At 38.0% G+C, this 13,760-nt stretch overlaps 1 protein-coding gene across 6 annotated transcripts in view; it reads right to left on the bottom strand.

Moving 5' to 3' along the window:
- The window catches only part of TENM1 (teneurin transmembrane protein 1), a 916,085-nt gene that overhangs the window by 277,685 nt on the left and 624,640 nt on the right, over window positions 1-13,760 (bottom strand). For all 6 annotated transcript variants that reach the window (XM_005227449.5, XM_059883262.1, XM_059883266.1 and 3 more), the window contains 4 exons: window positions 11,097-11,296; window positions 9,765-9,975; window positions 3,681-3,782; window positions 2,070-2,264 (listed from right to left, as the gene is read on the bottom strand). In XM_005227449.5, coding sequence (XP_005227506.2) covers window positions 2,070-2,264; window positions 3,681-3,782; window positions 9,765-9,975; window positions 11,097-11,296 — 708 coding nt within the window. The remainder of the gene's footprint in view (window positions 1-2,069; window positions 2,265-3,680; window positions 3,783-9,764; window positions 9,976-11,096; window positions 11,297-13,760) is intronic.

Here is a 13,760-nt window from a genome sequence, read left to right on the forward strand (position 1 = left end):
TGTCTCCTGCATTGGCAGGCAGGTTCTTTAGTGTTCAATATTATTTCAAAAGGAGGTAATTTTGTTGCATCAAAATATAACAATTTTAATAAATAAAACAGTATTAACTTAATATAGGTTTATTCTTTTTTTTAGAAGACCACCTTCAATGAGTAGGTAAGTCATACTTAAGTCAGAGGCACAAAGTCATTTGGCTGCAGGGACCAGGTGGGTTGCATACATGAATGAGGTGGGCTGGATATAAGAAAGCAGGGTGTGCTGGGAATAAGTGTCCAGTTTAAAGGAAGCTGCTGCCTCTGTGTGTGTGTGTCTGTGTGTTGGTTGCTGAGTCATATCTGACTCTTTGTTACCCAATGGACTGTAGAGCCTGCCTGGTTCATCTGTCCATGGGATTCTCTAGGCAAGAATACTGGAGTGGGTTGCCATTTCCTCTTCCACAGGGGATCTTCCCGACCAAGGGATGGAACCCAGGTCTCCTGCATTGCAGGTGGATTCTTTATTGCCTGAGCTACTAGGGAAGCCCAAGTTGCTGTTAATTGGCTCCAATCATTGCTACCATGTAGGAGTGTGGGCTGAGGGTCACCAGATATTTTTGTTGCTCAAAAGAGGCCAGAAATAGAGATTTTTATATGATACTTCTCTATTTTAAATTTTGCAAAATACACCACATTAAACAACAATGAAAACACCACCACCACCACTTAGTGAAACGAAATCCACCCATGCGCCCATTCAGGCTGTGAGTTCCTGTTTGTGAAATCTGACTTAAAACATTTTTTATTAAAAAAATTGTTTTTGGAAAGTTTCTACCTTTAAACGTGGTACTCCTTGCTATCTTGGTTAGTCTATGAATTTTCTTTGTGGCCTAGAAGGCAAACTGTAGCCAAGTCCTTTTTCAACTATTTACAAAATTGAAATTAGGATGGTCTAACTTAGGTTAAACGTTTTTTAGGGCAGATTGTAGATGTTGTAATAGACACCATTTTTTGGGGGGGTGAAAACATGTGTGTATCTATATAGCATCTGAATGTATAGCTTAAATATCATGATTGCTGATGGATCCCCATAAAAACAGCTTATAAAAGTAAGTCAGGAACTTTACTGCCTGTCAAGTCCCAATGACATTCATATTGGAACAGATACAATCTTCACACCAAAATTCTACTATGGCTAATGGAAGGTGGAAAGCTAAACTCTTGTTTGCTCATGGAGCAGAATGAGATTAAACCCTTTAAAATGCTGTGTAATAGTCTTAATGAGCCATCTTTAAAAAGCAATTATAGTGCATTTTCAGCAATCTATTTCCTGAACAACAGTTGTGATGAGACCATCTCCCATGGTAATGGTTTAATATTATTTCTGAAATCAGTCTTATTTGAGGAATGTGGCATGAAAAAGGTCTGATTACTAGCAAACTTATTTTCCAATGTGTCTTCTTTAAATGATAAAACTACTGCTGTTTCAAAGTATGTTTTTTAAATGATAAAATTATTGTGCATGTATGTGTAATGCTCCTTTGGGGTGAATTTTAATATAAAGGCATTGTCTTGAAACTCATTAGTGGTAAGCCTACTTCCTTAGGCAGGGAGGTCAAGTTTCAGCATGAGGTATATAAAAATAAATAATATAAAGCAATAATAATAATGGTAATTACAAATCACTCCCAAAGAAAACGTTTATGAAATGGTTCCAAATGTGCACAATAATATTATTTTTATTATGTGCTTTAGAGAAAGATGTAGCCTAGTGCACTCTATAATAATGAAAGCATATAAATTAACACCTAAAATAATCATGATGGAAATTTTCATCATAAAACAGTGTTAAAATGAGGGGGGCGTATGGCATTTTCCACTACTGCTCTGTAAGGGTCAGAGGTATGGCCTCATGTTATTATTAGAGGCTGTCAGAAGAGACATGAACTCCCATTGCTCCATGTACTAAGTAGACATGTTGTGCATTTATGGTTTGCAAAGACCACTTATGTCTCTTCTAGAAACACAGAATGACACCTTGGACCATTCAGTGAGCGAAAAGCCTGAAGCAATATATTAACACAGGGCTCTGACCTTCCTCGCATATTTCTCCTTTGTATCCTGGCACACAGATGCAAACTCCCATGATGCAGGTGCCGTGGCCAAAGCACGTTGGATCAATGCATTGCTCTTCTGGAACGTCGCACTCTGGCCCCTTCCAGCCATTTCGGCAGACACAGTGTCCTTTTTCATATTCTCCATTCCCACCACACAGCACAGGGCACGAATCTGAAGGTTGGCAAATGAACTTGTAATGTTCTCATAATGCTTGTAAAATCTCCAAAGAGTAATTCTCTATTGATTCTCATATAATATTTCTGGCAAAAAAATTGTACTATTTCTGGCTTAGCCTTTATTAAATCGGCACATGTTCATGATTACAAACAGAATTTTCCTCTTATGGGATTGGGGGAAAGATAAATTATAAAAACACCCTGAGTGAAGAAATTATTTCAAGCACTTGCTTTTGATACTCTTAAACAACTATCATCATCACCATCATCATTATTATAAGTTAGGATTTTTCTCTCTTTTGGGGTTTCTTCCTCAGGCAGATAAAATTCATAGAACTAGGAGGAAGGTATTCCTATTATAGAGTGTTATCTTTCAAAAGTTGGGCATTTAGAGATTGGTACTGGACAGATGTCTGTGCCTATTCCAGCTGTGCAGACCTTCATTGGAACATTCACTCTGCTCTGTTATTCTTTGTCTTCTTATTAAAAAAAATATGGACCTCCCTGAGGGCAGGGCCTATATCTCGTCTTATTCATTTTTTTCCATACCAGCCATAACCTCTGCTTCTACCCCCTACCCTCCTTAAGATCTATTGGAGAACTGGGAATCTAGCAAGTGCTATTGAATTCTCTGCTGAATAGAATTTAATCTAAAGAAACTGAGTGGCTGAGAAACCTGAGATGAAAGCATTAGCAGACTGAGAACTTTAAGAACACATTGTGAACAAGCAGAAAGCATCTCTAAAGTATTGATAATAACTGTAAGCCTGTGGGGAAAACCCAGCATGATTTACCCACAGCTTTTCAAGAATTAAACTATGGGCAAGTCTGGTTTAGTAAAGTTTGAAACTTTAACTTCTGCCTTCCCAGTCTTTGCTTTATAAGCTACTCAGCTAGCTGGTGACTGTCCACCTCTTCCACTTTACCCTAGTTTGTATAAGTGGTTACCCAAAGTTCCTCCATTATAAATGAGTTTATGAAGGGAATAGAAGTACTGAGTTGGCCAAAAGGTTTGCTTGAGCTTTTCCGTAAGATGCTATGGAAAAACCTGAATTAACTTTTTGGCCAATCCAATATCATGGAGTAGTTGGTTTCAGAGGATCCAGGTATCTCAGTGGTTAGATAACCTTAGTTAAGTGATTTGACTTCTCTGATGTTATTTCTTTGCCCATTAAGCCAGGATAATAGATCTATAGCATAGGATTATTATACAATATATGAATTAAAAGTACCACAAAGTGTTTAGAATGGTGCCTGGCAGAGCAAGTGCTCAACTTCCGGTAGAGACCATCGCGGATGTTGCTACTGCTACTCTCACTCCTATCCCTCCTCCTTTTCCTATTGTTACTAATTCTAAGTTCTCAAATGACATCAAGTTCCCTAACCAATCGGTATAACAGGGCAACCTTACCTCTAGCGCAGTCAGGTCCAAGGAATCCTGGGAAGCAGTGACAATGGCCAGAGATACATTCTCCATTTCCATTGCAATTTGTCGAACAGTCATCCATTATTTCTATTAATAGAGAGAAAAAGAAGAAAAAAAAAAAAAAGAACAAAGCTATAGGCTGTACAGTCTTTATTTTTTACTAAATTGCGAAAACCCTGGGCCTATAACAATCTTTGCCCTCTGCTATCTACAAAGCACTTACTGTCTAAAGTCAGATGCCAAAGATTTCTGTAAGAGGTCACAGTACCAAATTATTTAAAGCACCCTGGATTTGCTGAATTGGCTATTCAAGAGTGGTATTAAAAACCAACCTCACCTCTAAAATGCATCAAGGGTCTAGATGAGCTGAATTCTTAAAAGACATTCATGATAAAACTAAAAATGTACTAGGATTATAGGTCATTTCTCAAAAGCAAAAAGGGCTTTAAAATATAACCCAGAAAATGAAGTCTATTGTTTATTTTTTAAATTTAGGTGGTAGCAAAGAAAAATGTCTTCTCTAGCACCTTAAAATGTTTAATCTACTATCTTGACAGCTTAAATATGATAATCAGTATTTTATTTTCACTAATAAGTGACAATGGAAAGCTTTTAAAGTAAGTGTTCATATTAAACTCACCACCATGAAAAGCATTAGAACCTAAGCATTTTGTTGAGAAATGCTTTCTTGGCTGTAAATGCCTATCAGTTCTTTGCCACTAATTTCCCTTCAATCTATTCTTAGAGAAGAATAGGTTTCAGGGGGAATTGAGAAGGCTTTGAAGGTGCCCGTACATAGTTCTGGTAACATAGTATCTTCAATACAACAGAACTTTGACCAATCTTGTGCTAAGTAACTTAATTGAAGAGTTACAAAGTTTTATGAAAATCAATCTCTGACGATGATATTGAAAACTGTTTTTAGTTTAAAATTTTATTTGAGTGTAACAGCATCAAATTCCAAGTCCACGGCCTATTATGATTATGTATACTTTACTCCTGCAGTTTAAAAAAATTCCACCTTTTCATGACTTTTTTCCATATGTTTTCTATAACTTAGCACTCCTGGATTCTGACTTTTATGTTCTGGCCCATTACACTCATACTTCTCGTAGGTACCAGTTTTTTCTTTTCAATCCAAATCATCTACTTCATCTAGTTATACTTGGATAAGCTATTTCCAATCAGAAGGAAATATTCTAGTTAAATAGTCTTGGTGTCTTCCACTGAACTCTGAGAATTTACAATTAGAGTTGAGAAATAGCAGTTCTTCAATTGTGGCCTTTTGACCACCTACATCAGGAGGATCACCTGAAGTACTTAAAATGCAGATACCCGAGCTTCACACCAGATTTATTGAATCTATCTCTGAGGATATTAGTCATGCTCGGTTGCTCAGTGGTGTCCAACTCTGCAGCCCCAACAACTGTAGCCCGCCAGGCTCCTCTGCTCATGAAATTTTCCAGGCAAGAACACTAGAGTGGGTTGCCGTTTTTTACTCCAGGGGATCTTCCTGACCCAGGGATCGAAAGTGCATCTCTTGTGTCTCCTGCATTGGCAGGAGGATTCTTTACCTCTAGCACCACTTGGGAAGCCCCCATCTCTGAGGATGCAGCCCAGTAATCTACATTCTAACAAATACCTCAAGTGACCCTGCAGGTGAAGACTGAATTAAAGAATTGAGAACCAGTGCTTCAAAGAGCAAACTTCCATGGTTAGAGGAATTCTAATCTAGACTTGGAATTCTGCCTTGGGCAGAAGAAAAGCAAGAGGAAAAACGTGGCATCTAGTCCATTTAGGGGATCCTTAGGAAGCTGAGAATGAATCCAGTGGCCATGTGGATGGCTATCCTATCTACAGTGGAGATCATTCTTGTGACATCCATATGAACACATCAGATTCCTTTTTGCAAGTTTACAATGGTCTGTTCTCTGATTTCTGTGCTAGAAAACTGAAGTGGATAAGAACTGACACATGGCATTTGCTGAAAACTGGGCTGGCAGGAATGTAACATTTGACAATGAGCTAACCACTTTTTAACTCATTAAAACATTAGTAATTTTCAGAAAATCATTCCTTTATTTAAAAGATCATTACAAAAAGGCACAAAGAGTCTAATTTCTTTTCATTCAGAGATGGAACAATTATTATCTCTTTTCTTGTTTTGCTTTGTTACACCAAAAAGAAGTGGCCATTCTTAAATCTACATTTGGATTTTCCCTGCCCTGCACGGTTAATAGGAGGCTATAGAGGAAAATTTCAAAGGTAAATATACTTGAATTTAATTTCATACCAGGTCCTATTGACAGCTTCATGGAAGCAGCCTTGTGGGAATGTAGCTACTGGAGAGAGAAAATGTTTAATAAAATTTGCTATCAAAATAAATAAAAATCCCTCTGTCTTATTGACTATCTAAGAATTGTCCTGAGGCCCATAATGCTGCACAGAGCTTAACACCTGCAATGCAAATGAGAAGAGAAGGCAATGGAGGAGGTTTTGGAAGCTGCCACCTCCACTGGTATCAAAGAGACATTGGGATAGCCTGGGGACTCCAGAAGAGGATGGCTACAGCAGAAACACATAAATAGATAGTGATAAAAAAGAATGTGCTTTTCTATTTATAATGGCCTCCAGGAAGTTTGTCTTCCATCTTTTAAATCTTACTCCAGAATCACTTCCTAGACACCAGTTCATTAGCGTTGAGAATTATTTTAAAGTTCTATGATTAAAACCCTGTTCTTATGCTAGAGCTTTTGGATCTGCATCTGCGCTGATGATGGGTTTTGCTTCTGGCAGATTTTCTCATGGGAGAAACCAAACCTAATGAGTAATCCTATGGAATGAGCATATTCTAAAGAGCAGGGGTTTGGAATCAGAGATATTGAGTGTCTCCCATATCAATTTTGCCACTTGCTGGCTGTGAGACTTCTTTATTCATCCCAAGTCTCTGATTTCTTATTTGTAATATAAGTACCACTATACCTATGCTGGAGAAGGCAATGGCAACCCACTCCAGTACTCTCGCCTGGAGAATCCCAGGAATGGGGAAGCCTGGTGGGCTGCCGTCTATGGGGTTGCAGAGTCAGACGCGACTGAAGCAACTTAGCAGCAGCAGCAGCATACCTATGCTAGGCTTGTGATGAGAATCAAACAAGATAACTGAATGTAGAGTGCTTGGGGCAGAATGGCACTCCATTAATGGTATACATTATGTTATTGAGCTGGTTGGTGAAGACTTTGGCTTATTCATAACTTTGTCTATGAAACTAGAAAATAACATATAGTAATACAGGCTAGTTGCTCGCCTATATTAGTCACTTAATACATGGTTATCATGCTGTTTTGATCCCTATGAGCAGACCAAATATGCTGCTAAGTCGCTTCAGTCGTGCCCGACTCTGTGCGACCCCATAGACAGCAGCCCACCAGGCTCCCCCATCCCTGGGATTCTCCAGTCAAGAACACTGGAGTGGGTTGCCATTTCCTTCTCCAATGCATGAAAGTGAAAAGTGAAAGTGAAGTCGCTCAGTCGGGTCCAACTCTTAGCGACCCCATGGACTGCAGCCCACCAGGCTCCTCCCTCCATGGGATTTTCCAGGCAAGAGTACTGGAGTGGGGTGCCATTGCCTTCTCCAGACCAAATATAGTTAAGATCAATCCAACTGATTATAATATTACCACATAATAGACAAAGGAGCAAATATATTATCCTCTTTTAACGATTACAAAAAACATAAAAATAATGGGGAGAATTTAGAGTAAATAATTTATATACCTTTGACATTTTGGCAAATTTACTTGAATTCTCTTTAAGTGAAATTGTAGGAGAAATAAGAAACAGACTTGTGTAAGGAAGAAGCAAATATGTTGTTGCATGTGAAACTAAGAGCTTAATCTCTGGATAATAGGAAATTATATCTCAAAGGTTAGGTTCTTTGGGAAAGGAATTAAGGGACATGAAAAAAACTCCAAGCGTGTTTCTGGGTCTATTGATTTTTGAAAGGTTAATAGCTTGGTTAGTGTTTTAACTTGAACTTAGGGGTAAGGATAACAGGAAGAGAGAAAATCCTCTTCACAAATATTTTAAGTCTTCTAATTGCTCTGATTTCTTAGGAGAAACTCAATCTCTCATATCTGATTAGTTTGCATTATCAAAACTGAGTCTTGGTGGACAAATATCATGAAAGATGCAATTGTTGAATTTGCCCCCACTGAATCTCTGAGAAGCAAAACAGTGTCATGACTTAAAATGTATATATATATATATATTTCTAATTTAACAAACATTTTGTCTTTTGAAGATGTAAGATCAGTAGAGCTTTTCTCTAAGTGAAAAAATCATTGGTGCATTTTTATTGCCTTTTTGATTACTTTAGAGGCAAGTTTTTGATAATCTGTGGCTAGAATACCATTTTATACTGACAAAAGGTCTTCAGCATCAAGTAAAAATAGAATATAATTGTTATAAAGAATATAATTGTTATAAAGAGCACATGGCATATCTATTAACAATCAACACGATATCCTAAACATATGGTAGAACAGGTTAACTAAAGGATAAAGTGGTGAGAGTTGTATAGAAAACTGACAGCTGTAAAATATTTTCCCTTCTTTTAAAAGACATGTGTTTCAGAAAATTCACACAGTAAAATACTGTGTCTATGAGTTGTATACTCTTAGGGCTCTAAATTTGCTAAAGAGCTCAGCTTTATTCATATAAAGGGTTATATAAAGGGGAATGGCTTCACCCCCCAAAATGACAAGAGTGAGCTGTCTCTGATTAACTAGGGTGAAAATGAGTAAGAGTGTGTGTAGACATTGTACTGAAAAGAATATTCTTTAATAGGCTCTGAGCGCAGTGAACGAGTCATTGTGATGATTTTTAAACTAAACACTGCCTTATGATCCAGCAATCCCACTGCTGGGCATACACACTGAGGAAACCAGAAGGGAAAGAGACACGTGTACCCCAATGTTCATCACAGCACTGTTTATCGTAGCCAGGACATGGAAGCAACCTAGATGTCCATCAGCAGATGAATGGATAAGAAAGCTGTGGTATATATACACAATGGAGTATTACTCAGCCATTAAAAAGAATACATTTGAATCAGTTCTAATGAGGTGGATGAAACTGGAGCCTATTATACACAGTGAAGTAAGCCAGAAGGAAAAACACCATTACAGTATACTAACGCATATATATGGAATTTAGAAAGATGGTAACAATAACCCTTTGTATGAGACAGCAAAAGAGACACTGATGTATAGAACAGTCTTATGGACTCTGTGGGAGAGGGAGAGGGTGGGAAGATTTGGGAGAATGGCATTGAAACATGTAAAATATCATGTATGAAACGAGATGCCAGTCCAGGTTCGATGCACGATACTGGATGCATGGGGCTAGAGCACTGGGACGACCCAGAGGGATGGTATGGGGAGGGAGGAGGGAGGAGGGTTCAGGATGGGGAACACATGTATACCTGTGGTGGATTCATTTTGATATTTGGCAAAACTAATACAATTATGTAAAGTTAAAAAAAAAAAAAAAAGAACTCTGAATGACCCAAGTTATTATCCTTAAGACTCTTCTCTATGCTTAGGTTATATTTTGCAATCTTAATGTTTCCAGAATCAGTTGTTCTAAAGAAGAACTCGGTTGATGCTAGGTTTTCCATTTCAAAAAGGTATTTATTTGCCTTTTCTTTTTTAATAGAACTTGAATTAACAGGGCTTCTCTTGCTTATTTCCCTTCTTCGTGAAGGTTTTCATCTATGTAGTCTCAGTAATAGTGTTATCCAGGGTATTATTCCTGTTGAAAACATATAAAAAGGAGCATGGCAGGTATCCTAAAATAGCCGCAAATAATGGAGCATTTTAAAAATCTTAATCTGCATTTAAACAACAGTACTGACAACAGCAATGTAAACCCGTCTCATTGTGATGTATCCTGAGTAATGACTTTAAGACAGAATGAGCAATAAGCTTCAATAACATCTGTATCTCTTTCATCACTGTGTCTTTCTGGGGCTATGCTGTCGATTCAAAATCATAGCCAAGGCAGCTTACCAATTGCTGTAGTTAACACAAATACTTGTTCCATCTTTTTTCCATCATTGTAAAATGCCAGATACCAAGGCCCTTGGTCCATATATTCTATGAAACCTGTTTCCTGCAGTGAGGTTAAGATTAGGTTCCGAGGAGAATGCTGGGTATCATCAGAGCTCCTGGAGTCCTGTTTGACCAGTTGTTTTCCATCCATTAGCTTTACAAAATCAAACTGGAACAAATGCAAACACAGATATGAGCCACGACTTTTACCTCTAGACTGATAAACATCTCTCACATCACTTATACTTCATGCTTCTTTGCCCTGGAAGTGGGCAGAGTGGGAAAAGAGGCAATTCATTCTTAAGTACATCTAAACCCCAAAGCATATTATTAATTCTGAAAACAAAATAACCCTCCATGATATTTATAAATGTTACCAACCCTTCAGTTTTGGAGTATTAAAAATAATTAAGCAAGATATAGAAGAATTATTTGGTATTATGCAAGAGAATCTTGATATTTTACAAAAAAGTATCTGATAGAAGATACTTGAAAATAGACATTCCCCTTGAAATGTTACCATGATCGTCATTACAAATTAAAAAGTTTTCTAGTTTTTAAAACTAATAAATGAATAGTCAAAACATTCAACATAATGTACTACTTTTGTGGTAACACAATGAAATATTCAAAGACCCTGTCCTCTTTTCTTTTGTCCCTAATTGGACAAGAACATGGCACATGTATCCCAAGCCCCAAATGGTTACCATTCCTTATTCTACCTAGATGGAACAGGGCCTCAAATGGGTTTGTGTAGGAAGAGATAAGAGAAAGAAATTAAGGGAAAGGAAGTGGCAAAGGTTTCTAGAAGGGTCTTGTAAACCATAGAGGTTTTACCTATTTAAGTTTTTCTTAACAATAATGAGTATGTTTTACCTACAAGACAAAACACGCCTTTTTGACACATTTCCCTCTTGATTTGCATTCCTTTATTGGGACAACAGGTCAGGAATGTATGGAACCAGTGGAGGTGTGGGCACCAAGACTAAAAAAGAGGAGGGGGCTGGGAAGGCTCATGACCATCCTGTTCCAGGAAGCAGAACTTCAGTTGCAAGAATATTTTCTTAAACTTCCTTTTTTGAACCTGTTTTGCTAAATTCTAGTTGTTATTGCTCAATAGCATCTTTTTTTTTTTTCCATTCACTTGACTGTGATTATTCTGGATATTTGCTCATTACAAAATTGTCTGCCATCACCTTTGACTCCCACATACTTTGCAAGTCACAAACCCTGAACTATTCATCCCGCCACTCTCTGAAAGGGTCAAGAAATATCTACAATATCAAATACCTGAGTGTGTGTAGGTGGAATGTTTCTTCTGCCATAAATTCCCAGCAATGAGTCCTTGGCTAAAGAAATATTGAATTTCAGATATATAGGATGGTGGATAGTAATCTGAAAACGCCAGAATAAGCCAGGTGGAATGGTCTGCATGACCTGTGCACCAATGTCAACTTCTCCAGTGTCTATTGCCCGTCCCTTCTGAAACACTGGTTTTAAAAATAAAGAAAATTATTCATAATATTAGTCAGTTGATAAAACAATGGTTTTTAGATTTTCAAGAACATATATATCAAATCAGACTTACTCAGCTCTTCCTTCCTTTTCACCCCACCCATCTTGTAAAACCTTATCCAAATTAACTATCTCCAAGGAGTCTTTCCCAACCAACCACTGTATCAGTCTCTCCTTCCTCTTAAGTACTATTGCACTTATTTCCATCATTTGAGTCATTTGAACCATTATTTACTGAACTTTGTCTTGGTAGCTGTTGGAGATACCTACAGCTGTATAGGAGATACAGCTATAAGCGAAAGTTAGTCATGTCCGACTCTTCGTGACCCCATTGACTATACAGTCCATGGAATTCTGCAGCCCACAGTACTGGAGTGGGTAGCTATTCCCTTCTCCAGGGGATCTTCCCAACCCTGGAATTGAACTGGGGTCTCCTGCATTGCAGGTGGATTCTTTACCAGCTGAAGTACCAGGGGAACCCCAGGAGATATCTCCTTTACGATGCGCTTTCCTGGTGGCTCAGATGGTAAAGGAGATACAAAGATGAGTAAAATTAAGTTCTGGCTCTCAAGGAACTTTGAATATAAGAGAGAAAAATAGGGCAAATATGCAAATAGCCACATTGTAAAGGAAAATACTTGCATTGGGTATACAAAGGAAGGAAAGGTATTTGATCAGAGGATACTCATCATTCCTGGCTGTCTGAACCCCCTTTATATTCTTTTATTTTCTTCTTAGCACTTATCACCACTTAATATAACATGTCTTTTACTTATTTCCTGTTTATCACCTGTTTTCACCTGATAGAATATAAGGTCCATGAGGCTGTGGCTGTTTTGTTTATTGCTTTATCTCCAGTAACCAGAAGAATGTAGTTCTGTGATCAGTACATATTTATTCAATGAATAAACAAATGAGTGAATCAGAAAAGCATATTTATGGGAAGTGGTACTCAAGATGAGCCTTAAAGGATGGAAAGGATTTCAACAGAGTTGAAGAATTTTCTGTGGGAAGAATTTTCCATGTGAAAGGAACAGCTTGAACCAAAACAGAGAGAGACTCTATAAAGCTAAGGTGCAGGGTACGTGTATGTAGATAGAAGAAGCTGGAAGTAGGGTTAGAGGGAAAGGATGGAAGGCGAAGTGTATCTGATAAGGCATTAATATCCAAAATATATAAAGAACTTGTACAACTCAATAACAAAATGCAAATAATCCAGTTTTTAAAAATGGATAAAGGACTTGAGTATATATATTTTCCAAAGAAGACATATTAATGACCAATAGGTATATGAAAGATGTTTAACATCACTAATCACTGGGGAAATGCAAATCAAAATCACAATGAGATGTCACCTCACTCCTGTTAGGCTGGATAGTATCAAAAAGACAAGAGATAAATGTTGGTTAGGATGTGGAGAAAAGAAAACCCTTGTGCACTGTTGGTGGTGAAGAAGGAATTCATAGGGCCTGGACTCCATCTTAGGCCTGTTCATGCTGATCATGCTCGGCCACCTTTCCAATGGACTCTGAACTCTGTGTTTAGTGCCTATGAAAACAACAACAGAAGGATAAGACCCCCTCCAGACAGGGGAACCTTGAAGATCATATCTAGGTTACTCTTTGCCTAAGAGAAAACATACACTAATCACCCCTTCCTCCAGACAGGCCATAAATTTTTCTGTATCTATCGGAGTGTAACCTCAGGTGTATTGATTATTGACTAATTGTTTGACTGTTTGAGCACATGAGTATGTGGCACGTGAATGATGGGGTTATTGGGATTGTATTTTCCTTGGTTCATATAAGTCTCAAGGAATTTGGAGTGGTGGGTTCAGACACATACACATGGGGTATAAAAGATTTTCACAAATGCTGGTCGGGGTTCTTGGCTAAGAGGCGACTCTGCCTTGGGCCCACTGGTGCAATAACTACACTCCACTATCTGCATTGTCCATCTGAGTGAGTTTGTTTCCCGGAATGCATGGCTACATCAGTGGGAATGCAAAATAAAAGTGAAAGTGAAAGTTGCTTAGTCATGTCTGACTCTTTGTGACCCCATGGACTATACAGTCCATGGAATTCTCCAGGCCAGAATACTCGAGTAGGTAGCCTTTTCCTTCTCCAGGGGATCTTCCCAACCCAGATTTCAAACCCAGGTCTCCCTCATTGCAGGTGGATTCTTTACCAGCTAAGCCACAAAGGAAGCCAAAAATAGAACTACCATATGATACAGCATTGCTACTTCTGGGTATATATCCAAAGAAATCGAAATCAGGATCCCACATTCATTGCAGCATTATTCACAATAGCCAAGATATGGAAACAACCTGAATGTCCTTCAGTGGATAAATGGATAAAGATGAATCTGAAGGGCATTGTGCTTAGTGAAATAAGGCAGACAGACAAAAGTTGATTTCATACAAATAAGAATAGAATG

The sequence above is a fragment of the Bos taurus genome, chromosome X (genome assembly GCF_002263795.3).
Source record: "Bos taurus isolate L1 Dominette 01449 registration number 42190680 breed Hereford chromosome X, ARS-UCD2.0, whole genome shotgun sequence".
Lineage (NCBI taxonomy): Eukaryota > Metazoa > Chordata > Mammalia > Artiodactyla > Bovidae > Bos > Bos taurus.